A 27,579-nucleotide genomic window follows, 5' to 3' on the forward strand; every position below is an offset into this window, starting at 1 on the left:
TATCACCTGGCAAGCCGAGACAATGTTGGGTCTAATTTGGGAGAAGTGCCTTAGGCGGCATGTGATGCATGTGTTCAGATTTAGACTCTGTCCACCTAACGAAGTGTGCCTGAGTAACTGCATAGCCCATGTCAAGGCTTCTGAGGCACAGAGCATTGATATTACATTTGTGTTTATTGTTTTACAATGTGAGTGAACACTGCACTCTTAGGAAAAAGGTTTTGGATAGAACCAAAAAGGGTTCTATGCTTACTTCATATATTTTATGGCATCCTTAAGTTTTCTATATAGAACCAAAATTGGTTTCATATGGAACCCAAGTGTTCTATATGGTTAATTGCAGAACACCTGGGGGTTCTGATCAAAGATCCCTGTAAAAGGGTTCTATATAGAACCATTTGTGCCATATATGCCATATATGAAGCAAGCGATAAAACCCTTTTTGGTTCTATCTAGAACCTTTTTTTCTAGCAGTGTGTTCTATTCATCTTCAATTAATGTACTGATACAGTAAAGAAATAAATGTCAGACTCAATTTGTTCGTCAGAACTGATCATTTGCACAATGCTTACAAATGAAATTCTGAGAAGGCCAAAATGTTGATTTGAAAGATTTTCAATTATGCACCACCCCTTTTATGCCCACTTGTAAAGGTAAATTTCAGCTTCACACTGTGAAGGTTTGAGTCATACATCTGGAGCTGCACAGTCATTTTTTGTACTTGGCCAGAACGAATGACAAATAATGCACCCTGGCAGCAATGTGTATTAACTTCTGATTTGTGCCTGTATTGGGTTATTTATGAGTTAATCAAATATGCATTAAGCCTAATTTACAATATCTCTGTCTGGTTGAAAAGTGCTCTGGCTGAGATATGCAGCTTTTCTCTCCGCATTAGATGCACTTATTTTAATTGGTCCACACCTTAGCCGAACCCTCAGCTGTCTACTGTCTCGGTCAGGGGGCCCTTTTTTCCAACGGAAAAAAAAACAATTACTCGGCCATATGATTACATTTAGTGGAAAGGAAACCCTCTCACTTGAGCATAATAGATTTAGGTAAGAACTTTTATGGAGAGAACGTTCAAACCTGGATTAGAATATTTCCGCCTCTCTGCCTCCACTACTCGTACTCCAGCGTTGAGTGCAGCATTCAGCATCTCCGGCTCCGTGGGCTGGGTGGGAACAGGTGGCGTGTCAACAGAGGGGGCCATGAGATAGCGCTGCCCTCGCCTCCCCTGTCAGGGGCGTATCTGATCCCCTGTCAATCAGCAGCTAACCCGCCGTAGTCTGGCCCCAGCGGACCCACAGCCCGAGTACACGCTCTGCTGCCTAGTCTGTGTTGGGAAGGCTCAAAAAGGAAGCCTTGTGCTCCATTTCAGCTTTGACACATGCATCTTACAGATCGTTATCTCCCCGTCACACCACTCGGCTATTTGTGTCTCCTCCTCACAGGTTTCACAGCGATAATGAAATATTTAGAGCTAACATTTTACCAATGTAAACCCTATGACCTGAATTTAGTTGGAATCGAGTTGAAAGCAGCAATGTCAGTGGTCATTATGCCTTTGGGACATGGCAGTGGGACATTATTCAGTGCTGAAAAATCAACTTCTCCCGCTGTAGTGTCAGTGAGCAATAGCAGCAGAGTCCCTGGTTGCAGCAGAGTCCCTGAGACTGGGCATGTGTTATTAATGCAATAGAAAATAAGACTTCATATCACCCCACAATAACCAGCCCAGGGCATAATGTTTTTTTTTATGATTCCGAAAGAACCAACAACACAAATATATGTTATTCATTACAGTATGCAGTATTAATATATCATCTATTTCCTCTAAACCATGGGTGAATTCCTTTTTCTCCAAACTCAAGTACAGAAGAACACAGAAGACATTACACATCATATGAGCTCAGATGCAAACTCGGTCCTGCAACTCAAACAAACAGATATCCATACTGCCAAGCTATCCTTCACCACAGCTCTGCATAAAAGACACCTCAACTCAGACTCTCAGCTAGTCTCACCTGTGAGACCAGAGAACTATAGCAGGCAAAATGTCAGTGCCTTCCAAGTGCAGGAAACATTTCATGGAGCTGTGGCCAAGATGGGCTGCACACCTCCAGTGAGCTACGACAGCCAGTGACGGCCTGGTTAATTTACTGCCACAGAACTCCTCTGAGTTGACAGTCCCTTGCTGCGCTTGGTAATATTGACTGGATTGATGGAGCTAGGCTGTCTGTGACTGTACGTGTCTGCCTGCCTGACGCATTGCTTCACACACCACCAAATATTACAACAACTCCCCCTGCTGGCTTTACTGCAGTGAGATGAGCTGATGAATTATTGAGCGTTTGCTGAGATTCTCTCCTCCTCTCTTTCCCTCTCTCTTCCACTCTTTCTTCCACGTCCCCACCCCTCTCTCTCTCTCTTGCTCCCTCTTTCTCTTTCGTCTCTTTTTCTCATTCTCTCGCACTCACACTCTTTTAAACTCTCTCTTGCACTCTGTCTCTTTTTCTGCCCTCCTTTGTTGCTATTTCTCTCTCTCCCTATTTCTCCCCCTCTCTATTAATTTTGTTACATCAACTTGCCTTTTTTCCCCCTCTTTATTTGTTACTTCACTCGTACGACGTTTCTTGTATTTGGCAGTGTAAAGCATAGTCTTCACTGAAGGTAATAAACTGTGGAAGAGAGGGGGAATGGTCGCCATGCATTCTGAGTAATACTCAACGACAGTATTTGTCCATTTCTCAAATAGTGTTGGAACGGTTTGGTCATACGGCTGGAATTTGAATATTTATGAGAGTTGATGTCACCCAACTGCAATGGTATGAATCAATATGGACTGGCGTCCTTCTCAAAGTCAGCCATCAGTATTCTAACAGTGTGTGCAGCGTCACACACAAAGTCAAAGGACAACCAAACTAAATGTGATTTTTGCTTCACGATAAAGACTAAAGTCGGACTCTTTCAGTGGCTGTCGTCACGCCAGGGGTGCGCGAGCTGTGAGCCAGATCAAACAATGTAAATAAACAGATGAAGAAAAGGTCTGTGGGGGGAGAAAAAAAACAATCAACATAAACAGGCAAGTGTGTAAAGGTTTTCCTGCAGCAGAGCACACCGGTCAATGACTTGTGAATGAGGACATTTCATTTACATCTCATTTATAAACCCCAGCCAAGTTCCTGCATCTTCAAAAGAAGAAGGAGAAAAGGTGTGTTCTGAATCTACTGGAGCTTCAGTGCTTCAAAAAACAATAAGCAAGATTTTCATCAAATCAAATCAAATCAAAAATCAAATCAAATTTTATTTGTCACATACACATGGTTAGCAGATGTTAATGCGAGTGTAGCGAAATGCTTGTGCTTCTAGTTCCGACAATGCAGTGATAACCAACAAGTATTCTAACTAACAATTCCAAAACTACTGTCTTATACACAGTGTAAGGGGATAAGGAATATGTACATAAGGATATATGAATGAGTGATGGTACAGAGCAGCATACAGTAGATGGTATCGAGTACAGTATATACATATGAGATGAGTATGTAAAAAGTAAACAAAGTGGCATAGTTAAAGTGGCTAGTGATACATGTATTACATAAGGATGCAGTCGATGATGTAGAGTACAGTATATACGTATGCATATGAGATGAATAATGTAGGGTAAGTAACATTATATAAGGTAGCATTGTTTAAAGTGGCTAGTGATATATTTACATCATTTCCCATCAATTCCCATTATTAAAGTGGCTGGAGTTGGGTCAGTGTCAATGACAGTGTGTTGGCAGCAGCCACTCAATGTTAGTGGTGGCTGTTTAACAGTCTGATGGCCTTGAGATAGAAGCTGTTTTTCAGTCTCTCGGTCCCAGCTTTTATGCACCTGTACTGACCTCGCCTTCTGGATGATAGCGGGGTGAACAGGCAGTGGTTCGGGTGGTTGATGTCCTTGATGATCTTTATGGCCTTCCTGTAACATCGGGTGGTGTAGGTGTCTTGGAGGGCAGGTAGTTTGCCCCCGGTGAAGCGTTGTGCAGACCTCACTACCCTCTGGAGAGCCTTACGGTTGAGGGCGGAGCAGTTGCCGTACCAGGCGGTGATACAGCCCGCCAGGATGCTCTCGATTGTGCATCTGTAGAAGTTTGTGAGTGCTTTTGGTAACAAGCCGAATTTCTTCAGCCTCCTGAGGTTGAAGAGGCGCTGCTGCGCCTTCTTCACGACGCTGTCAGTGTGAGTGGACCAATTCAGTTTGTCTGTGATGTGTATGCCGAGGAACTTAAAACTTGCTACCCTCTCCACTCCTGTTCCATCGATGTGGATAGGGGGGTGTTCCCTCTGCTGTTTCCTGAAGTCCACAATCATCTCCTTAGTTTTGTTGACGTTGAGTGTGACGTTGAGTGTGAGTCCACAGGTAGAATGTCATATTGAGTCTCACATTGCCACACCTCCAAAATCACGTCAGTTTGAATGGTCCGCGGAAAGATGTCGACTGGTTGTTACATTTCAAGAACCCTCCCCCACATGACCGCAGAAGGGGTTCTGAGTGTTATGTGCGCCACTGTTTTCCGTCCGGGTAGTTGTTGCCTCTGCTAGTTTCAAATGCTAGTTTTCAAGTTATCAAGTGTGGCCGACGGTCTGCGATTTATATTTATTGAAATTGGAAGTGGATTACGTTGGTAAAGTCAAACGTCACAACACGTTCTAAACCGCTGTGGTGACAAACACGCTTTTTTCCCTTGTCTCCATTCGTCTGCATGGCTGCAGGTTTTACATTGTTAGCACAAAAAACATTGTGAAGATTGCTCATTATTTAGTTTTTGAATGGGGCACAGAAAATGGAGGCAGTGGGAGTGCCTATTCAAATAAGTAAATGCATGTAAAAACATGATGTAGGCCACTTTGTAGGCTAACTCAACTAAGCTGCTAGTTAACTAGCTAGCTTCACACACTGTTTAGCTAAGTGAAGTAAATGTAATCAGCTAGCTAACGTTGTACTAGCTAGCTTTCTTAATGTGATCATTGTGAATTAGAAATGGGCTCAAAATGCATTTCGAGATATCAGCCATGGAAGAGGGTGACATTGCGGCTCCAGCTGTCAGTTAAAGGGAAAGTATAGGCTACTGCACAGGGCAGGGACTTAAAAGATTATCCAGTTCAAGTCTCTAGAGGGTTCAACTTTGAGGACGGAGAGATAATAGCGGCATACATTGTTTCTTTGTCATGTTTGAAGATGAAGAGTGAGGTCCCAATGAATGTCCAAAGAGACTAAGGGTATATCCTATATGACATGCGTTATACAGTGCCTTCAGAAAATATTCACACGCCTTGATTCTTTCCACATTTTGCTGTGTTACAGCTTGAATTGAACATTTATTAAATAGATTTCACCCATCTGCATATGATACCCCATAATGACAAAATTAAAATGTTTTTTAAATTTGTTTTAAATGTTTGCAAATTGATTAGTCAAAATTGTAACTCAGCCACGCAGGGACATTCACTGTCTTCTTGGTTAGCAATTCCAGTGTCAATTTGGCGTTGTGTTTTAGGTTGTCTTGCTGAAAGGTGAATTCATCTCCCAGTATCTGGTACAAAGCAGACTGAACAAGGTTGTCCTCTAGGATTTTGTCTCTACTTAGAGCCATTCCAGTAATTTTTTTCATCCTGAAAAACTCCCCCGTCCTTAAAGATTACATGCATACCCATAACATAATGCAGCCACCACTATGCTTGAAAATATGGAGAGTGGTACTCAGTAATTCGTTGTATTGGACATGCCCCAAACATAACACTTTGTATTCAGGACTAAAGGTAATTGATCTGCCACATTTTTTGCAGTATTACTTTAGTGCCTTGTTGTAAACAGGATACACGATTTGGAATATTTTTTGATTCAGAGAGGCATCCTTCTTTTCACTGTCAATTAGGTTAGTATTGTGGACTAACTAGAATGTTGTTGATCCATCCTCAGCTTTCTCCTATCACAGACATTAAACTCTGTAAATCTTTTAAAGTCACCATTGGCCTCATGGTGAAATCCCTGTGCATTTTCCTTCCTCTCCGGCAACTACTTCTGTGCGAGGCATTGGAAAACCTCCTGGTTTTGTGGTTGAACCTGTGTTTGAAATTCACTGCTCGACTAAGCGACCTTACAGATAATTGTATGTGTGGGGTACAGAGATGAGGTAGTCATTAAAAAAATCATGTTCAACATGATTGTTGCACAGAAAGTGAGTTCATGCAACATATTATGAGACTTGTTAGGGACATTTTTACTCCTCTTCAATGGCTGTGCGAAGTTGCTGGATATTGACGGAAACTGGAACACGCTGCTGTACACGTCGATCCAGAGCATCCCGTACAGGGGACTGGGACATGTTCAGCTTCCAGAAATTGTGTACAGATCCCTGCGACATTTGGCCTTGCATTATCATGCGGAAACATGAGGTGATGGCGGTGGATGGCAGCAGTATTTCTGTGCATTAAAATTTGCCATCAATAAATTGCAGCTGTTCGTTGTCCGTTGCATGCTTGCCCATACCCTAACCTAACCGTCACCATGTGGCTCTCTGTTCACAACGCTGACATTGCAAACCGCTCACCCACACGATGCTGTCAGCCATCTGCCCGGTACAGTTTAAACCGGGATTAATCCATGAAGAGCACACTTCTCCAACGAGCTAGTGGCCATCGAAGGTGAACATTTGCCCACTGACGGTGGTTACGATGCCGAACTGTAGTCAGGTCAAGACACAGGTGAGGACAATGAACACGTAGATGAGCTTTCCTGAGATGGTTTCTAGTAGTTTGTGCAGAAATTCTTCGGTTGTGCAAACCCACAGATTCATCAGCTGTCCGGGAGGCTTGTCTCAGACGATGCCGCAGGTGAAGAAGCCGGATGTGGAGGTCCTGAGCTGACGTGGTTACATGTGGTCTGCAGTTGTGAGACCGATTGGACATACTGCCAACTTGGAGGCGGCTTATGTTAGACAGAAATGAACATTAAATTCTCTGGCAACAGCTCTGGTGGACATTCTTGCAGTCATCATGCAAATTACATGCTCCCTCAAAACTTGAGATATTTGTGGAAGTGTGTTGTGACAAAACGGCACATTTTAGAGTGGCCTTTTATTGTCCCCAGCACAAGGTGCACTTGTGTAATGATCATGCTGTTTAATCATCTTCTTGATATGCCACATCTATCAGGGGGATGGATTGTTTTAGCAAATGAGAAATGCTCACTAACAGTGATTTGTGCACACATTTTGAGCGAAATTTCTGGGATCTTTTATTTCAGATCATGAAACATGGGAACAACACTTTACATGTTGCGTTTATATTTTTGTTCAGTATATGAACCTATTATAATTGGAGCAGGCCAACCCTGCTGGATGTCTGCTGGTTGCGAAGGGCTCTATATCAGCTCAGCATTAACACACCTGTTTCAATACTAATGAGTTGATAATCAAGTTTGGTGACTTTGTGTCTCCTGAGTATCATGCTGTACTGTTTAATTATAAGCCACCAGTCCTGGCCATAACCCTGTATAGGCCACATAAGCACAGCCTCACCTTCTTTACTGATTCCTCTAAACTCTTAGAGAACTATGATGAAATCATATTACATTTGCACTCCCTGTACTTGCTTCCCGACTCCCAACGTACCATACCAACGGCCATACTCTGGACCTGGTTATTACCAAGGGGCTTTCTATTGCCCTACCTATATTGTTGATGTTGCTTTATCCGATCACCACTGTATATTTTCTACTACCTTGTTGCCCATATCAAAGGGTAATACGAAGCGCATTATTATGAAACGCTATCTTACCTCTGAAGTTGCTACAGATTTGATTTAGTGTATGAACAATACTCCATCACCTATTCTGCCATCCTCTTGTGAGGATTTAGTTGATCTTTTTTTTTTTTAGCAAATTAAGGGCAACACTTGATGCTAAAAGCTCCAGTAAAGTCGAAAAAGGCCACATCCAAATGGAGAGTCCCCTGGATGACGTGAGGAAACAAATCGATTACAGAGAAATTGTAGAACGGCAGAGAGGAGGTGGAGAAAGTCAAAGTCGCAGGTCCATTATGATATGCTGAGAGAGCAACTTGGCATAATCACATAACTTTTTTTTTTTTTCGGGTATCAGTCAAGCATGACCTGACGAGAAGTTTGATGACATGTGCCCAGCCTACCAAGCAAAGGCACTATATATTTATTTTCCCTGGTTGACACACAGACATGCTGAGGAAAGTGATATCACAACTTAAATATTCTACCTGCCTTCTCGATCCCATCCCCACCACCTTCTTCAAAACAGTTTTTAATTGCACATCTAAAGAAGTGCAAGCTGTTGTTAAATCACTACCGGCACTTTCCCCACTGCACTGAAAGCTGCTATCGTGAAACCCCTTCTGAAGAAAAATAATTTCGATTATTCACCTCTTAGCAATTTTCGGCCAATCTCCAACCTTCCATTCTTAAGCAAAATTCTGGAGGAATTGGTTTTCAAACAGCTAAATGATTTTCATAAGTGCCAATTGTATTTTTGAAAAATTCCAATCTGGTTTTCGGGCCCAGCACAGAGACAACCTTAGTTAAAGTGCTAAATGTTCTTAGAGCCAACACAGACGCCAAACAGCTCTCTGTTCTTGGATTTAAGTGCTGCATTCAGCACTAGCGACAATGATGTCTTTCTGGCCAGACTGGAGAGTTGGGTTGGCCTCTCCGGTCCAGTTCTAAATGGGTTTAGGAGCCATTTATTTGAGAGGTTTTTTTTCAGTCTTGGTGAACATGACTCAGCGAAAATACATATCACACGTTGCGTTCCACAATGTTTTATTTTGGGTCTGATACTGTTCAGTTTATATAGTATGTTACCCCTCTGCAGTGTTATCAGAAAGCACATTATTGATTTTCACGATACAGAACTTGACATTTCTGTGTCACCAGAGGAATTTTGCTCCATGGATAAGTTATTAGACTGTGTTAGTGATTTATATACTTGGATGGCTCACAACTTCCTCCAGCTAAAACAAGACAAGACTGAGGTACTTATTGTTGAGATAATCTGGCCGCACATTTTAATTCACGAGAAATAAAGATAAAACACCAGGTGAATAACATAGTGTGTTATTTTAGATTCTGAACTCACACATTAGGAATGTGACCAGAATAGCTTTTTACCACCTGAGGAACACCGTCAAGCTGCGGGCGTTTCTCTCTCAGGCGGATGCAGAGAGACTCGTTCATGCTTTTATTACAAGTAAGCTTGACTACTGTAACGCTCTCCTGTCTGTTCTACCCAGGAAAGCTATTGATCAACTGCAAAACACACAGAATGCTGCAGCACAGGTACTGACCAAGACCAGACGGAGATCACACATTACACCGGTTTTAAAGTCTCTGCACCGTGCCTGTGAGTTTTAGAATAATTTTAAAGATTATTCTATTGGTTTTTAAATCAATCCACAATTGTTGAACCCCAATCATGTCAGACATGCTTTGAGTTATGTACCCAGGAAGTCCCATGCCCGAGGTCCTCTGGCACTGGCCTTTTAAGTATCCCAAAGCCTAGGACCAAGAGGCATTGCTGAGGCAGCCGTTAGTTACTATGCCCCCAGCCTCTGAAACCGCATGCCAGACAACCTGAGGGTGGCCGAAACTGTAGATATATTTCAAATAGATCTTAAAACATTCCTTTTTAGCTTATCTTTTTTTAGTCGTTCAGTTTTTGTTATTCTTTAGTTTTACAAAATCCTCTTATGTTTGTTGTGTAGTAAATATTAATGTTTTTATTCATTTTTTTCCCCTGTGAATCACATTATGTTGCATTCCATGTCTGAAATGTGCTATATAAATAAAGCTTGATATGATTTGATTTGTTGTCATCCAACAAATGTAAACTCCTGGAGTTTGCGAAAAGGCATTGGCACTTGGATTGGAACCTGTGCTTTGGTCAAGTGACATGAAAATAGAGCTCTCCCAGACATGCCCACCATGCTAAAGATCCAGGCTGGACAAATGCACTGGGCCAAGGTCCGTTTCCTATGCTGACTGCCCGCCAGCTGAGTCAGATATCCAAAGAGATCCTATTAAATTACTATTATTGCTAGTATTCTAATTCCTAATTCTACGAATGTATCGCCCTGAGGGTGGGACAACCCTCAGGTTTAAGGCATTGGTCACTCACGTACAAACCCAGTGCAGTATTCAAAGCTTTAACAGGCACACCACTCTAACATGTTCAGCATTGTTCTAATAGCCTCATTTAAAAAAAAAAGGAAATGGTGCTATTTTACAGTTTTACACAGTATCCAAAGTGCCCCAATTACTGTGAGAATTCGTTATTTATCCGCATGATCGCTTACACTTGCAATTTAATGGGATAAAGCCCTAACATTTACTCTTCTGTCTTAGAGATGTATGTTCACAAGGAAAGGGGTCAAGACGTCCGAATTGTGGATTCACAGCTGGCACAAGGAAACTAAATGAATGTAATGCAATGATCCTAAAAAAAAAGAAGGAATTTCTAATTATGTTACGTAACTTCTGTTATATAATGGTCTGTAAACACACAGCGTAGGTCTAGCAGCTCACAAAAAATAATATATTTCTGGTCCTGGACGACAGAATGGCCATTCTCATTGTTTTTTTGGATCAAGTTTATTCGCCATCTGCACCGGATACAACAGGTGTAAAACAGTACAGGGGAAATTCTTACCTCGAGAGCTCTTTCCCAACAATGCAATGAACATAACAATCGTTTATACAGTAACAGTCAAAAGTTTGGACACACCTACTCATCCCAGGGTTTTTCTTTGTTTTTACTATTTACTACATTGTATAATAATCGTGAAGACATCACCACGTGCTTTTGAAAATGTATGTCCTTTCAATAAAACGCATTTCATGTCATTCTGCGCCATTTTACATAACTGGAGATTTTGGCATAACTTTAATACGGCTTTCAAAACAACTGGAAACTCTGAGCTGGAAAATCTCTAACTTCCAATATATATATAATATAATATATAATATATTAGTGCGTTCACGATAACTGGGAAATCGGGATTAAACAAAGCTCCGACCGGGAAAATGTGTTTTGAACGGTCATCCAACTCGGAATTCCAAGTGGGGAACTCTGGCCTCTTTCTACAGCGTCCACTTTCAGACCTGAAGATATCTGACGTCATGATTCCACCTCTTTTATTTCAGAGTTCCCAGTTGTGTTGAAAACACCATAATTACCGCACAAATGATTGAAATGACAGGCTACTTTGACACGGACAAAACAGAGAATCTGAGATCAATGAAAACGACCTTGTCTTGAATCCATCAATAGCCTTGGCCAAGGTGTGTGGAGAGACATATTGTATGTTACAATATGAGAAGGAAATGATTGTCCTTTAAAATGCTTTCCAGTTTCACTGACTCATCCAATGATGCGCAGCTCGCTAGCTGGTGATGGCCTATGCGCTCACGCCAAAAGCCTCTCACTTTTACTTTGTACAACAATATTTGGGTAGCCTACAGCTGACAGATTATAGTCTTCTCTTTTCAGCAGAAGCCATTTGCTTTCCAAACTGTGTTTTCCCACAAGGAAGGCTATTTTAAATATCATTTTAAACACGGCCAGTTATATCTGCATGCTGTTTGTTGACTGACAGATTTTTCCCGACTGTAGACTGTGCCTTGTTATCGGGCTACACTCCACAGCTAGGCTACTTTTAAAATAAGCTATTTATCCTCTGTGGCAGGAGAATTAACTAAGAGGCACCTCGAATGAACTTTGATAGTGTTTATTATCTTTTTTACATTGCAAAAAGTGACAATTATTTTCATGCCAGGAGAGGTACCAGATCCGGCCAAATAGGTTTCTGGAACGAAACAGTCCAAAACGGAGAGGTGGCAGATCCTGTTCCGGCAGGATACGGCTCAATTTAAGCAATGGATGTGTCATATCGTTCCCTGAGGACGGATGCCTGTGACATCCGCCACATGCAGACACAAAGGAGGCAGGGGCGGTGTGATGCCAAGGTCTTCCGCCTATCTCCATCTCTCAGCGTTCCTGTACACGACAGCCAAATGAGTGGTCATCATCCATGCACACCCAGCCTACTCCTAATCCTATCCACATAGTTGGTTACATAAATGAAACATCAAAACCAGAGTGATTTTCCACACAGAATCGCGGGAAAATAACACATTTGGTATTATACAACACACACAGCCATGCACGCACACATACACATAAAAAACATCCATGATCTCACAAGCTTTTTCTTTCTCTCGCACAAAGGGTAACAAAAAGTCAACAGTAAGTAAGTGCTCTTTGAACAGGATGTGAACTCAACGGCAGGTTGCAGCACAGGGATTCCTTCCTTTTCTCTATTTACATTTTTCATCTCACCCTCTTCTCCGTTCCTCTCCCTCTCTCCAATCCCCCCTCCCTCTCCGGAGAGACAAAAGTCAATTACGGAAGTTGAAACAGATGAGTTGTTTGAGTAGAGGATCAATGCGATCTGCCTGCGGTCAGGTTGACCCGAGTGACAAGTTCAAAAAACAAAGCACAGGGCCCAGAGTGAGAGAGGGTCTATGCATTCTAATGAGAGGCACCAAGGACATACATTCTGCTGATGACATCATTATGGCCTGGTCGGATGAATCCCCGTCCTCCCCTCTCCGCCAGGCTGTCTTTTTGCTTCATTATTTGATCGTGATGCGCTGCAAAGTTCAACCAAGTAATGGGAAGTCCATTTAGAGGGAACCTGTCACAGTGGCGTTCCCAGCATCTATTGTCTGACTAACATTATCTCTAATGCAACAACCACTGTAGAGCAGCTCTTAGGTTAATGCTGCTGTCTTGCACTGCCCGCGACATCCACGTCCAGCATTTCATTTTGTGTGGTATGTACTGTAGCATTATCGCCATGATAACACCCTTGGGGTATCTCACTATTTAGACCCCTAACACATTTATACTGGATTGGAAAGGCTTTCCCAACCCGCTGAGGTTACTGCTATATATAATATATTATAGGATCCTCTAATAATGTGAAAATGTTTGCTTTTGTATTGAAGTAACATTATGGTGTATACTTTTTTGTTTGTTTCTTTTCTATACATACCTTCACTTTTTTATCACTTTGGTGCAGTCTTCACTAGTATGTCGTATATCTTCACAACTCTAAGCACAAAACTGCAAACAGATCATTTTGCTATTACTTAATCCGGCATTTCTTAATTGATGATGATTTATCCGTTTGGTAAAACTATAGATTTTAAATTGGCTTGTCTACTATAGTATGATATACTGTATGTACAGTATATAAAGTACCAGTCAAAAGTTTGGACACACCTACTCATTCGTGTTTCTATATTTTTACTATTTTCTACATTGTGGAATAATAGGGAAGACATCAAATCTATGAAATAACACATATGGAATCATGTCGTGGGCAAAAAAAGTGTTGATGCAGCTACATAAAATTATTGGGAAATATCCAGTCTTTGCTATGTCCTTAATTTCCATGCTGATAATTTGAAATGGCATTAGATTTATTTTGTTCTGTTAAAGTCATTTAATACATGTTAAGTATATTTACTTAACATGTATACAGGGCAAGACCCAGATGCAGACACAGTAGTTATTAGCAAACCCCAGAAACCGTTGCAGCTGCACACTGGACGTGGGCTGGGGCGAATCCACCACCGCTCTCACCTTTTCCGGATCCATCTGAACATTCCCTTCAGCGATGATGTATCCCAGAATGGAGAAAATGGACCAGTGGAACTTGCACTTCTCAGCTTTTACAAACAACTGGTTTTCCAGGAGACCCTGAAGGACCTGTCGAACATGGAGAATGTGTTCCTGGGCTGAACGAGAGAAAACCAGGATGTCATCGATTCAACATGTCCCAGAGCACATCGTTGGCCGGCGCCTGGAAGACAGAGGGCGTGTTGGTGGTACTCATAGTGTCCACTGGCAGTGTTGAAAGCCATCTTCCACTCGTCTCCTTCACGTATCCGCACAAGGTGGTAGGCATTCTGAAGGTCCAATTTGGAAAAGATGGTTGCCCTCTGGAGAGGTTTGAAAGCCGAGGAGAGAAGTGGTAGAGGGTGCCGATTTTTGATCGTAATGTCATTGAGGCCCCGGTAATCAATGCATGGACGGAGGGTTTTGTCCTTTTTCCCACAAAGAAGAATCCTGCTCCAGCAGGAGAGGCAGAAGAAGGAACGCTCCCAACAGCCAGAGAGTCCTCGATGTACTCCTCCATGGCCTTGGTCCCAGACAGGGAATACAGCCGACCTCGAGGCGGTGTGGTGCCCTGGAGGTCAATAGCACAATAGTAAGGACAATGTAGGGGGAAGGGAGTTAGCACGAGCCTTGCTGAAAACCTCCAGGAGGTCATGGTACTCTGCGGGAATGGCAGAGAGATCCGAGGCCGTCGTCACTCCCTGAGGCAGACGTTCCGGGGAAGGCTGTGCCGCCTTCAGGTAATGTGAATGGCAGAATGGGCTCCAACCCAGGATTGAACCCGTAGAACCAAATGGGGCTATCTTCTGTATACCACCCCTACCTTGTCACAAATTAACTTTGAACAAGGCACACCTGTTAATTGAAATGCAAGCTAGTTGAGAGAATGCCAAGAGTGTGCAAAGCTGTCATCAAGGCAAAGGTTGGCTACTTTGAAGAATCTCAAATATAAACATATATTTTGATTCGTTTCACACTTTTTGGGTTTCTACATGATTCCATATGTGTTTTTTCATAGTTTTGATGTCTTCACTATTATTCTACATTGTAGAAAATAGTAAAAATGAAGAAAAACCCTTGAATGGGGCTTGAATGTTTTGGTACACTTACTGGAGAACTCATCTTAGTCTTTTAAAGCCATGTGACACAGGAGGTTGGTAGATCCTTAATCGGGGAGGGCGGGCTTGTGGTGATGGGTGGAGCAGAATAAATGGACTGGTATCAAATGCAACATTTCCATGTGTTTGATACCATTCAAGTCACTCCATTCCAGCCATTAATATGAGCCGTCCTCGCCTCTGCAGCCTCCACTGTGTAGTGTACTAAACATCCAAAGGTTTCAAGACTAAAGGCTGGTTTATACCACGTCTATCACATGTCTGTAGACAATTGTAGCAGTGACATCATGTACATTCAATTGTTGTCCGACATTAAACTTGTCATTGCCGCTATGAAAAAGTATAAACACAAAAACGACAGGTTGCATGACATCAGCTGCCTGGTTGTCCAAAATAGCATACCTGGTGTATTTTAACACCAATAAACCGATCAGTTTAAAAATAAAAGTAGTATATGTCAATCTAGCAAACCAGGCAACTAAAACTTTCTAAACAATGTTTTGGTTCACTTCTAGCTTGTTACCTAACTCGTAAAGGTTCAATTATATTCAACTATATGATATAGCTGACAACATCTTAACTTTAGCTCATTTATATTCGATATAAGAGGAAAATAAATTCACAACAAGATGAATATTTACAAATGAATGGCGAGCTAATTACAAAAAATTATTTGCAGTTGTGAGTGTGGTGAGATAAAAGCTGAGCATTATATCAGAGAATTTTAGAACTTGGACACTGTATCGTTGGCCAAATATTATATCCTAATTTGACTTCAGTGCAGGTCATGTTGTTATTCACATTACCTTCTCTGGTATAAAAAAAACACCTTATCAAATAAAATCGAAGTTTATTTGTTACATGCACAGAATACAGAAGGTGTACAGTGAAATTGTTACTTGCATAGTGGATTATTTTGTTTAGACATGTAGCTAGTTAGCTAGCTAGCTCCACTACAGCCCCGCTGATGTTAATGGGGGCCTGTTCGGCCCTCCTTTTCATATAGTCCACAATTAGCCTCTTTGTCTTGCTTATATTGAGGGAGAGAATGGTGTCCTGGCACCACAATGCCAGGTCTCTGACCGCCTCCTGATAGTCTCATCATTGTCGGTGATCAGACCACTGTTGTTTCGTCAGCAAACTTAATGATGGTGTTGGAGTCGTGCTTGGCCACAGTCGTTGGTGAACAGGGAGTACAGGAGGGGACGAAGCACGTGTTGAGGATCACGTGACAGAGATGTTGTTGCCTACCCTTAACACCTGGATGCGGCCAGTCAGGAAGTCCAGGACCCGGGTTGCAGAAGGAGATTGCGTCATCTATGGATCTGGGGCGGTATGCGAATTGGAGTGGGTCTAGGGTTTCCGGTATGATGGTGTTACCCCCCCCCTCTGTTCACTTATTTTGAATTCAATATAAAACCTTCTGTGTTTTCCATAGAAATATCCCAGAACTAGTTTACGTGGATGCGAATAGATTTCCAGAGTTGTGCTTCGTTTCACAGGTGCCACGTATTCATATATTTTTTTTGCCAGGAAGTGACATGCCTTTCAGCGACTGAAATAGGCAGAAAATAGGAGGGACATTCCAGTCTCCAGTGGTGGTGGCTTTGTAATGTAATCTGACACCATGTCATAAACTAAGACCACTCGCTGGCTCAGGAGGCTGAGATTCAAATGTGAGTCAACATTGATAAAACAATTCAAATACATAGACAGTCCCTCAATGGACCTTTAACAGAGAATTATTAAGCAATTATTATGCATGAAATCTGTGTTTCATTGTTAATACATGACGACTGGTATTTAATAAAAAGCAGTATCACTGTATTAAATGTCAAACAGATGACTATTGGCTTACATGTTATGTGTCAATCTAATGACTTTTTAGGGTCTTGCAAGTTAGTGCCTGTCATACGGTGCATTGGTAAAGTGTTCAGACCTCTTCACCTTTTCCACATTTTGTTACAGCCTTATTCTAAAATGGATTGAAATTGTTTTTTCCCCCACCCGTCAATCTACACACAATACCCCATAATGACAAAGCAAAAACAAGTTGTTGTTTTTTTGCACATTTATTTAAAAAATAATCTGAAATATCACATTTACATAAATATTCAGACCCTTTACACTGAACTTTGTTAAAGCACCTTTGGCAGCGATTACAGCCTTGAGTGTTCTTGGGTATGACGCTATAAGCATGGCACACCTGTATTTTGGGAGTTTCTCCCATTCATCTCTGAAGATCCTCTCAAGCTCTGTCAGGTTGGATGGGGAGTGCCGCTGCACTGCTATTTTCAGGTCTCTCCAGAGATGTTGGATCGGGTTCAAGTTTGGGCTCTGGCTGGGCCACTAAAGGCCATTCAGAGACTTGTTCAGAAACCAGTCCTGCGTTGTTTTGGCTGTGTGCTTAGGGTCGTTGTCCTGTTGGAAGGTGAACCTTCGCCCCAGTCTGAGTTCTTGAGCATTCTGGAGAAGGTTTTCATCAAGGTTCTCTGACTGGTCTCCCAGTCCCTGCTGTGGAAAAACATCCCCACAGCATGATGCTGCCACCACCATGCTTCACCGTAGGGATAGTGGTATATCTTGGTTTCATCAGACCAGAGAATCTTGTTTCTCATGGTCTGAGAGTCTTTAGGTGCCTTTTGGCAAACTCCAAGCTGTCATATGCCTTTTACTGAGGAGTGTCTTCTGTCTGGCCACTTTACCATAAAGGCCTGATTGGTGGAGTGCTGCAGAGATGCGCCTCAAACTAATAAACTTTAACAGATGCACAATTGAGAGCATTCTGTCGGGCTGAATCACCGCCTGGTATGGCAACCGCAGGGCTCTCCAGAGGGTGGTGCGGTCTGCACAACGCATCACCGGGGGAAAACTACCTGCCCTCCTACAGCACCTGATGTCACAGGAAGGGCAAAAAGATCATCAAGGACAATCCAGAAGGCGAGGTCAGTACAGGTGCATCAAAGCTGGGACCGAGAGACTAAAAATAGCTTCTATCTCAAGGCCATCAGACTGTTAAACAGCCATCACTAACACAGAGAGGCTGCTGCCTACTTACAGACTTGAAATCATTGGCCACTTTAATAAATGGATCACTAGTCAGTTTAATAATGCAACTTTAATAATGTAATAATAATAATAATATCTCTTTATTACTCCTCCCATATGGTTATACTGTATTTTATACCATCTATTGCATCTCGCCTATGCCGCTCGGTCATTGCTGATCCATATTTATGTGTATATATTCTTATTCCATCCCTTTACTTAGATTTGTGTGTATTAGGTAGTTGTTGTGGAATTGTTAGATTACTTGTTAGATATTGCTGCACTGTCAGAACTAGAAGCACAAGATTTTCGCTACACTCGCAATAACATCTTCTAACCATGTGTATGTGACCAATAACATTCGATTTGAATTTGATTTGATTTGATATGGTTGTCCTTCTGGAATGTTCTCCCATCTCCACAGAGGAACTCTGGAGCTCTTTCAGAGTCACCATCGGATTCTTGGTCACCTCCCTTCCCAAGGCCCTCCTCCCCTAATTGCTCATTTTGGCCAGGTTGCTAGCTCTAGGAAGAGTCTTGGTGGTTCCAAACTTCTTCTATTTGAGACTGATGTAGGCCACATTGTTCTTGGGGACCTCCAATGCTGCAGACATTTCTTGGCACCCTTCCCCAAATCTGTGCCTCAACACAATCCTGTCTCGGAGCTCTAAGGACAATTCCTTCGACCTCATGGCTTGGTTTTTGCTCTAACATGCACTGTCAACTGTGGGACCTTATATAGACAGGTGTGTGCCTTTCCAAATCATGTCGAATCAATTCAATTTACCAATCAAGTTGTAGAATCATCTCAAGAATGATCAATGGAAACAGGATGCACCTGAGCTCAATTTCAAGTCCCATAGCAAATGGTCTGAATACTTATGTAAATAAGGTATTTCTGCTTTTTTGTAAATGAGCAAATGTTTTTTTAAAGCAGGTTTTGCTTTGTCTTTATTGGGTATTGTGTGTAGATTGGTGAGGATATTGTTTTATTTCATCCATTTTAGAATAAGGCTGTAACGTTACAAAATGAGGAAAAAGAGAAACGGTCTCGATGCTTTCCGAATGCACTGTATGTGTTCCCCTTAATCCCCCTTCCCTAATTAGGCCTTAGTGTTAGTTAAATACTCTTCAACTAGTGTAGATAAAGGGGAGGAGAGAGGTTAAATAAGCATTTTTAAGCCTTGAGACAATTGAGACATGCATTGTGTATGTGTTCCGTTCAGAGGGTAAATGGGCAAGACAAAATATTTGAGTGCTTTTGAATACGGTATGTATGGTAGTAGGTGTAGGATGTTTTAAAAAAATGTTTTTTTTTGACCAGCCCACCCAACAAAAATATGGTCTGACCCATCTGGCATTTGCCAGAATTGCCTGATGGCCAATCCTCCCATGCTTGAGAGATGTACATAGAGGAAAGCTCCCTCTCTCTGTATGGATGTGAGGTGCCAGCCAATTAACTTTCACTCAGCATCAAACAGATTCTCGGGTAATGAAATGAGAGACAGAGAGCAGATCGCAGTAGCCCCCACCTTCAACAACAGACCATTTCTTATTGAATTGAAATGAACATTAGACTCCTATTGTCACGCCCTGACCTTAGAGATCCTTTTTATGTCTCTATTTTGGTTTGGTCAGAGCGTGAGTTGGGGTGGGCATTCTATGTTTTCTATTTCTGTGTGTTTGGCCGGGTGTGGTTCTCAATCAGAGGCAGCTGTCTATCGTTGTTTCTGAGAACCACACTTAGGTAGCCTTTTCCCACCTGTGTGGTGTGGATAGTTTTCTGTTTTGTGTTTCTGAACCTGAATCATTTTTTAAATAAAAAACTAACATGAACACTTACCACGCTGCGCTTTGGTCCTCACCTTCTCCATACGACGACTGTTACACCTATCTTAGACTGTATATAATAAACTGGTATTTTTTTCCCTCCCCACTCTCTCTTTCTCCCTCTCATTCATCGTTAGTAAAATAAGCAGAAATAATGATTCGTGAGTGTACATATACATTCATAGAGTCCTGCGACCTGGTTGTATCTGTAAGAGAGAAACAGTGAGATCTGTAAAAGGTGGAGAGTCAATGGGCATTAGTTACTGTGTTTCCTAATCTCAGCACCCCTTAGAGAGTTAGAAAACAGTCATAGAAGAGCCCTACAGCACTTTACATCAATTTAACCAGAGGAGATACATTTATTATTTATGTCAACTTATCCCTTTCACCCAAAACACTGCCACTGGAGACATGATTGTACATATGTCTACCGTTGCATGTGCGAAATTCCACTTTACGTCCCTTTGAATCCCTGCCAAATGTATGTTCTATGCCTGTAGTAAGCTGCAAAGGTCTTGCGTTCTACTTTCGCATTCCCCAAGCGACACTTAAATGTATGAACTGTCACTTACCAGGCATTATCTTTGGTTGGAAAAAGGAGTCAAACGCATATAAAAGGTAAAGTGACAAGGGATGATGTGTTGGCATTTTTATAATTCAATTTATTACACATTGATAAAAATGTCAACATGACTTTTTTCCACTCTTTTATTTAAAGACGTATGCAGAGAATCAGATTCTACAGAGGGCCATATCATAACAAAACCAAACATTTACAGAAGGTATACCTTTCCACCCAATCCAACATAATTACTACCCCATCTCCATCATCGTTTTGGCTTGTATCATACATTATATACCGCAAACACATATCAGTGAGTTGTGGATGTGTTTTACCCCTCACCCATTATATATCTTCAACATTTGTGCTTTAAAAAAAATGAGGTTTTATTTCTAAATTAATAGTTTTTTTTAATGCCTGATAAATAAAAACACAAGAAAACGAAAAAACTCCCACAAGTACCTAACATTGATCAAAGACCCAACTTTGAAAAGCAAGTACTGTCCAGAACAACAGTTCTAAATGGGGGATAACTTGGTCTCCAACATAGGGGATCGGTTTGCGATGCATTTATATACATGTTACAGCTGCTGTATGTGAAAGGAGAAGGGGTTGGAAGCTCATGTTTGCAAATGTGCCACAGATTCCACAGCCAGTGCTCTGAAACAGATACAATGCCTCCCTAAATGAGTATGAAAAAAAATAACAACACTGGTGGAGGTCCACTTTCCACTCTGAATGGCAGGAAGTGTATTTTAGCTGAGGTTTTAATTAGCAAACAATATATAGAAACTCTTCTTTGATTTTGCTATCTTAAAAGCTAAAGGAAAAAGGGAAAAACATTGATTTATCCACTTAGCAATTTATCATCACTGATTATTAGCAAATCCTCAAATATAATTATTCATGTGAACTTAAAATACAGTACTTTTCTGGTTTTTCCATTGACTCCATTTATTGCCATTTAAAAAAAAAAGCCATCAAAGCCATCTCCCCATCAATAGATCGACCTGTACATCAAAAATAAAGAAGAGTAATTCACGATTACCCAGCAGAAATATGGTTAAAAGTCTAAGGATGCATGGTTGATTAAAGAGTTAAGCTTTTTACAAGACCTTGTTCATTTGAAAACACAGGGGTCGGGGAAAGAGGCTAATTAACGTGTTTCAAAGCTGTCCTTGGATAGCACAAAGCTGACTACATAAATGTAAAGGATGCTTCTAATGTGAAAAATGCCTAACAATAGGTTGGTACAAACAATATTTATTATCTTGGGTAGTATTTTTCTATTAAATAGTCATATATGCATTATGTATATTATTTATCCTTTTTTCGTCATGATAGTAAACATCCATACAATAGGTTTAAATTGAAATATCTAAATATTTATATTTATACATTTCACACAGGACTTGTGTGCACTTGCATACTGAAAGCCTTCTATCTCCAGCAACAGATCCTCTCAATCGGTCATAATGCAACCGACTCTCTCCTTCTCCCTCTGGGACGCTCTAACCTTCTCATCCCTGTGCACTGATCTACAATACACACTCGTCAGTCTACACAGTCCAGAGATATCGTCACCACTGCACAATGTCCAGTAGTACAATACCCATTTATTGTAAAAACACCACAACCCATGCCATACAATGCCCCCACCCTCAATTTGGATCATGGTTTTCTGAAAGCAAATTGGGTGCTGACGGCTTGAAAACAAGAGAGACATGAAGCCCGTGACCGTTATTCCAAAGAGTTTTTGGATACCGACGCTGCACATGGAACTATGATTACTGAGGTCAACATAAAGCTATGGATATCACCCCGGAGAATGCAGATTTTTTTTTAAAAGCCCTTGCTAATCGATATTGCTACATTAACATAATTTGAGGACAATTAACTTCAACTTTCCACATCTGAGGAAAAAAATGAAATCAATAAAAAGAAAGCAACAATATTTTTTGAAACATGTTCGGTTTAGTACCCGTTGGGTCTCTCGGAGGAGGGATTGATATCATGCTACAAAAATATAGGTATTCGACACTATCATAGAACTACAAGACATTTCCTGTGTGTAGGACACAGCACTAGCCCCATCACATTTAATGCCTCTGTGTTCTCTCCCATCAACATCAAGCAGCAACAAATGCAGTCAAAAATGAACATTCCCCCGAACGGCATGTGAGACTGAAGGCAGTGTAGCTGGTACTTTCTGAGTGTTGTCTAAAACATCGTCAACAGAAGATGGGAACCACGGCGCCTTCACAGGGTCACGGAAATAGAGCAGGATGTAAAACTTAGTGCCATGAATCAAGGGAGTAGCCAATCCCTAGTTAAACCCTGAAAATGTAAAAGGCACTGCTCTTCACTCTCAATGCATTTGCCACCGCCCGCCCGTTGCAATGCTTACTGCTGGCAGCCCTCTTAGAAAACTAAACAATGCTGCTGACAGTCCTCTGGGCCCTGTAGAAATGACCCTCTAGGGGCTCTTCTATGCCATAGAAACCAGAAACCATAGTAAATAATAATAATAGTGTTCTAAATATAAAATGCATTCCGACATTTAGATTTGACAGTTTTACATTCTTACTCATTTAGTAATTTAGCCCCAGACTTTGACACGTTGTTGTTGTTCGTGTGTACATACCTATGGGATTTAGTTGAATAGATATGAACTTATATTTCAATTATAACCACGGGCAATGTTGACCAGCCATCGGTGGAACACTGACTTGGTAAGGAACTGTCACTTAGGAGTGAACCAGTGAATTACTCTTCATACAAACTTTTTTTTAAATGTTTCATAAACAGTAAAAAAAGAAAGAAAGAAAATGTTCTCTGCCACATGTTGAATATTAATACCCTTTAGTTACACTTTTGCAAAAGCTTAAACGTAATATTGACATCTCTAACACTTGATACTATTTACAATAAAACAAAATAAATTGTATTCATAATGTTGCACATACATGATTGAATCGTTTCTATCCTCTTCCTAAACCCATGAATGAATGACGTTGTTTCCACTGAGACATGTTTTATTGCTATTGCTGAACCCCTATCTTGATTCTTTCAACAAAGGAAATGAACAAACCCCAAAACATCAACGACAGAGAATGGAAGAATATTTGACAGAGATTGCAGGTAGCATTTTGTCATCAAACAAACTAGGCCATCAGTTGATTGGTCTTTGAGAAGAAAAATTCCCAGTCCATGCAAATAAAACACAATTTTCTTTTACAGTGGCAATGATCTAATGCAAAACAACAACTGAACATATATCAGAAAACTAAAACAAAGAATAGATCTTTATAAATTGTTGGGCTATGTGAATTTGTAGAATAGCATTCTCTTGCGTAATATCATGTATTATTTATAGCATATTTTCTTTAGTAGCATAATCTCTCCCTCCCAAAAACAATTCCCATTATAGTCATCACATTGCTCTGATCCTAAAACCTTTTCTCTTTTTTTACATTTTGGAAGGTACAGTATGTGACATTGAAGCAATGTGGCGACTGGGAACTCAACCGGCTTTGGACACCATGTTTTCTGAAAATAAACATTCGGGAAAAAAGAGAAGGGGGGATTGGGATTAGTGGGATCCCGGGGTCATCCCCTGTAACTTGGGCTTTTTATTCAAGTAAGTTGCCCAGTAGACCAGGTTAAAGGTTCCGAAGAGTAACGGGAAGGCTATTCTGGCGATCCTGTCGATCTTGCTGACGCTGTTGAAGGTCTTCTTGGCCTCTGGTGGCTTGGGCTTGGGCTCCTCCTTGGGCTCGGTGGGGGGAGGGGGGGCGCTTTTGGCAATGGTGGCCAAACCAGGGTCCCTGGCAATGTTTGGAGCGAAGGCTGTGGCAGTGGCGGCGGTGTAGGCGGTGGTGTTGTTCTTCTTCAGGAGGGACTCCTTCTTCTTCTTTTGCTGCAAGGAGGGTAAACAAACAGTGCCTTGGATTATCTCACGAGAAACCAACCAACAAAGCACATTGACGAGCTAACAATTCAAACTGGGGACATCCTTTATCGATAAGTATTGATGTCTGATAAAAAAAAAAAACATGGCAAAACAGTGTGTGATAATGGCAAGACATTGTGTAAGAGTTTGTCTAATATTTTGTCTCAATTTTGTTTAGGAGCAGGTAGAGACCACACAGTAATGTACTGTACGTCTAACTGCACCAGAAGACTGCAGGAACTCTAAACTATTCATGTTTTTGTCATGTCCCAAGAATCTCATTTGCATTGAGATGAGTTTGTGACATAAAACTAAACCCTCGCTTGCTGTGCTCCACCGATAATGTAGAAGTAACTGCTCTGGTTTTGGGTGGAATACCCCTGATGATTATGTTTGAGCTTTGCTGTCTTAAAAGCTAGAATCCTTAATTGAAGCAATAACAAAGCTCTCTTCCTGCCCCTCTTTCACTAAAAAAGCTACGGGATGCGGCTGGTGAAATGTAACCACTCTCACATCCACAGACAGCTATTGATGCAAGGACTGACCATCCACGATATCAAATGTATACGTTTTGACGATGCCTGAGGCTATACAGTGTTTCTTTACATTTACGTTGGAGTAAAACAAGCAGATATTGTAGGTTCTGATTGGTTGTACGGAAGTTGAACTAAGCTCACGAGGCTTTTATTCATCATATTCATCAAGAATCAATGGATAACAACTAAAGGATTCTCGGATTAATATATCACAACACATATAATTTATGTGAGATAACACCACTAATACCTTCTCTGGCACCACACTTTTTCCGTCCCAGGCATAGCCCCTCTTTGTGAAATAGTTCACTGTAGCAAACTCAATGAGGGCAGAGAAGACAAAAGCATAGCAGACTGCAATGAACCAGTCCATGGCTGTGGCGTAGGCCACTTTTGGGAGAGAGTTCCTAGCGCTGATACTGAGGGTGGTCATGGTCAGCACAGTTGTCACTCCTGTAGGGACAGAGAGGGAAAATGAGTTACATTCTAGACGAGAATAGATAGACCATGTTCCTGCTGGTTTGGGTTTTACATTGTACGCTAAATAGGCATATTACGTCCTACAACTACACACTCTGTCCAACCTAGTCTAGGATGTGTGGCCATTTCCAAAATGGGGATGTTCTGGTGAGAGTAAAGCACACTGCTGTTGACATATGTAACTTTACGCATCTTGAATCAGTACCAACACAATTGGCCACTGGGTAAAATTGCTTAAATGGACGAAGCATAAGCTACCATTATGTTGGCAGCCCGAGCATAACATTTGATTGGCTGGTCGAAAAGCTTGCCAACTTCTCCAATAGCCTCCCTGATTCCAGCTTCATGCATTACATGAACAATGAGGCTCCAGCCCCAGAACAATAGGAATTATCACGTAAATGCCGGTGGAGGCACATTTATTTTGGATAAAAGCACCAAAAGACATGCGTTTCTTTTTAAGCCTGCATAATACCTGCACACAAAAAGGTTGTATGACTTTAAAAACAGAAAGGCGGTGGGTGTTAAAGCCTACAGGATTATGCAAGGTTGTCGTTCTGTACTGTGGACGGGTTTTGTTAAAGCAGGGGGGCATCTGAGAAGAGAGTAGGGGGGGATCTGAGAAGAGAAGCAGGTCAGGGGATGTCTGTCGGTGCATTGCTCATCCACGCGGACTGCTGCAGATGTTTATACCACAAAACAAAAACAGCCGAGCGGCTTACACAGAGATCTCGGCTGGAGCCAAAGAAGACAATTCAAGGGACAGAATGAGAGGCTGCTTATGAATTAGCCAATATAATATAGTATTCCTCCAACACCATAGTGTTGCAATGCAATGGTACTGGGTGTACAGGTTTAGGGAACGGGCAATGCGCGCCTCGTCGTCATATGTTGATAGACTACTGTGACGTTGTCTCTCCCTGCTCTGCTCTGCTTGGAAGACTTGGTTCACTGAGACTGAAGTGGAAAGATGAGACACACATCAGAGAATCAGCCTGATGCTGTATAGACTGCCACTTTGTGACTACTGCTTCTGGTCTGGACTTTGGTTGTGTGATGTGGTTTCTACACGACCATAAATTGCTACCGTGGGGCAATTTTCCCTCTAAAGCCACGTGGAGACATGAGAAATTGAACTTTGCCAAGTTCGCCACATTAGATTGCACTATATAGATCAACGTTTTTTCTGTGATCGAATCAACATCATATCAGACCCTTTTCAATGCAACAAAACAAAACAAATGTAACTTTGCAAGATTGGGTCTGTGATTTTGCTGCAGGCAGAGCCAGAGCGCAACGGAGTAGAATGATTTTGGTGGGGGTAGCCCACAAGCGGTCTTTCAATCATCGAAGAGTGAATGCGCTTTTCAGTTCAGTTCAGATCAGATCACAGAGCCTTGTGTGTGCGCATTTGTTGATATTCTTTGCTAGTGAGCGAGTTATTAGGCCAGTTATAGATACAGTGCATTTGGAAAGTATTCAGACCCCTTTACGTTTTCAATTTCTTTTTACGTTACAGCCTTGTTCTAAAATGTATTAAATTGTGTTTTTTTTCTCACACTACCCCATCATGACAAAGCAAAAATTGGATTTTAGACATTTTGGCAAAAGCATTAACAATGGAAAACTGAAAGGAAAAAAAAACTTACATAAGTATTCAGACCTTTTATTAAGTACTATGGCAGCAATTACAACCTCAAGTGTTATTGGGTATGACACAACAAGCTTGGCATACCTGTATTTGGGGAGTTTCTCTCATTCTTCTCTGCAGATCTTCTCAAGCTCTGTCCAGTTGGATGGGGAGGGTCGCTGCACAGCTATTTTCAGGTCTCCAGAGATGTTCGTTTGGGTTCAAGTCCAGGCTCTGGCTGGGCCACTCAAGGACATTCAGAGATTTGTCCCGAAGCCAATCCTGCGTTATCTTGGCTGTGTGCTTAGGGTCATTGTCCTGTTGGAAGGTAAAACTTTGCTTCGTTCTGAGGTCCTGAGCGCTCTGGTGCAGGTTTTCACTAAGGATCTTTCTGTACTTTGCTCCGTTCATCTTTCCCTCAATCCTGATTAGTCTCCCAGTCCCTGCTGCTGAAAAACATCCCCACAGCAGGATGTTGCCACCACTATGCTTCACCGTATTCGATGGTGCCAGGTTTCCTCCAGACGTGACCCTAGGCATTCAGGCCAAATAGTCCAATCTTGGTTTGATCAGAACAAATAATAATTTTTCTTATGGACTGAGAGTTCTTTAGGTGCATTTTGGCAAACTCCAAACGGGCTGTCACGTTCTTTTTACTGAG

General features: G+C 41.6%; 1 protein-coding gene across 4 annotated transcripts in view; it reads right to left on the reverse strand.

The window, feature by feature from the left end:
* Positions 1–20,395: 20,395 nt before the first annotated feature.
* LOC118390877 (gamma-aminobutyric acid receptor subunit alpha-1-like) overlaps positions 20,396–27,579 on the reverse strand; it is a 32,870-nt gene continuing 25,686 nt past the window's right edge. For all 4 annotated transcript variants that reach the window (XM_052457612.1, XM_035781590.2, XM_052457614.1 and 1 more), the window contains exons 9-10: positions 25,059–25,261; positions 20,396–24,239 (exon numbers count right to left, since the gene is read on the reverse strand). In XM_052457612.1, the coding sequence (XP_052313572.1) occupies positions 23,913–24,239; positions 25,059–25,261 (530 nt within the window). In that variant the 3' untranslated portion in view covers positions 20,396–23,912. The remainder of the gene's footprint in view (positions 24,240–25,058; positions 25,262–27,579) is intronic.

Source organism: Oncorhynchus keta, chromosome 12 (genome assembly GCF_023373465.1).
Source record: "Oncorhynchus keta strain PuntledgeMale-10-30-2019 chromosome 12, Oket_V2, whole genome shotgun sequence".
In the NCBI taxonomy this organism is placed as follows: Eukaryota; Metazoa; Chordata; class Actinopteri; order Salmoniformes; family Salmonidae; genus Oncorhynchus; species Oncorhynchus keta.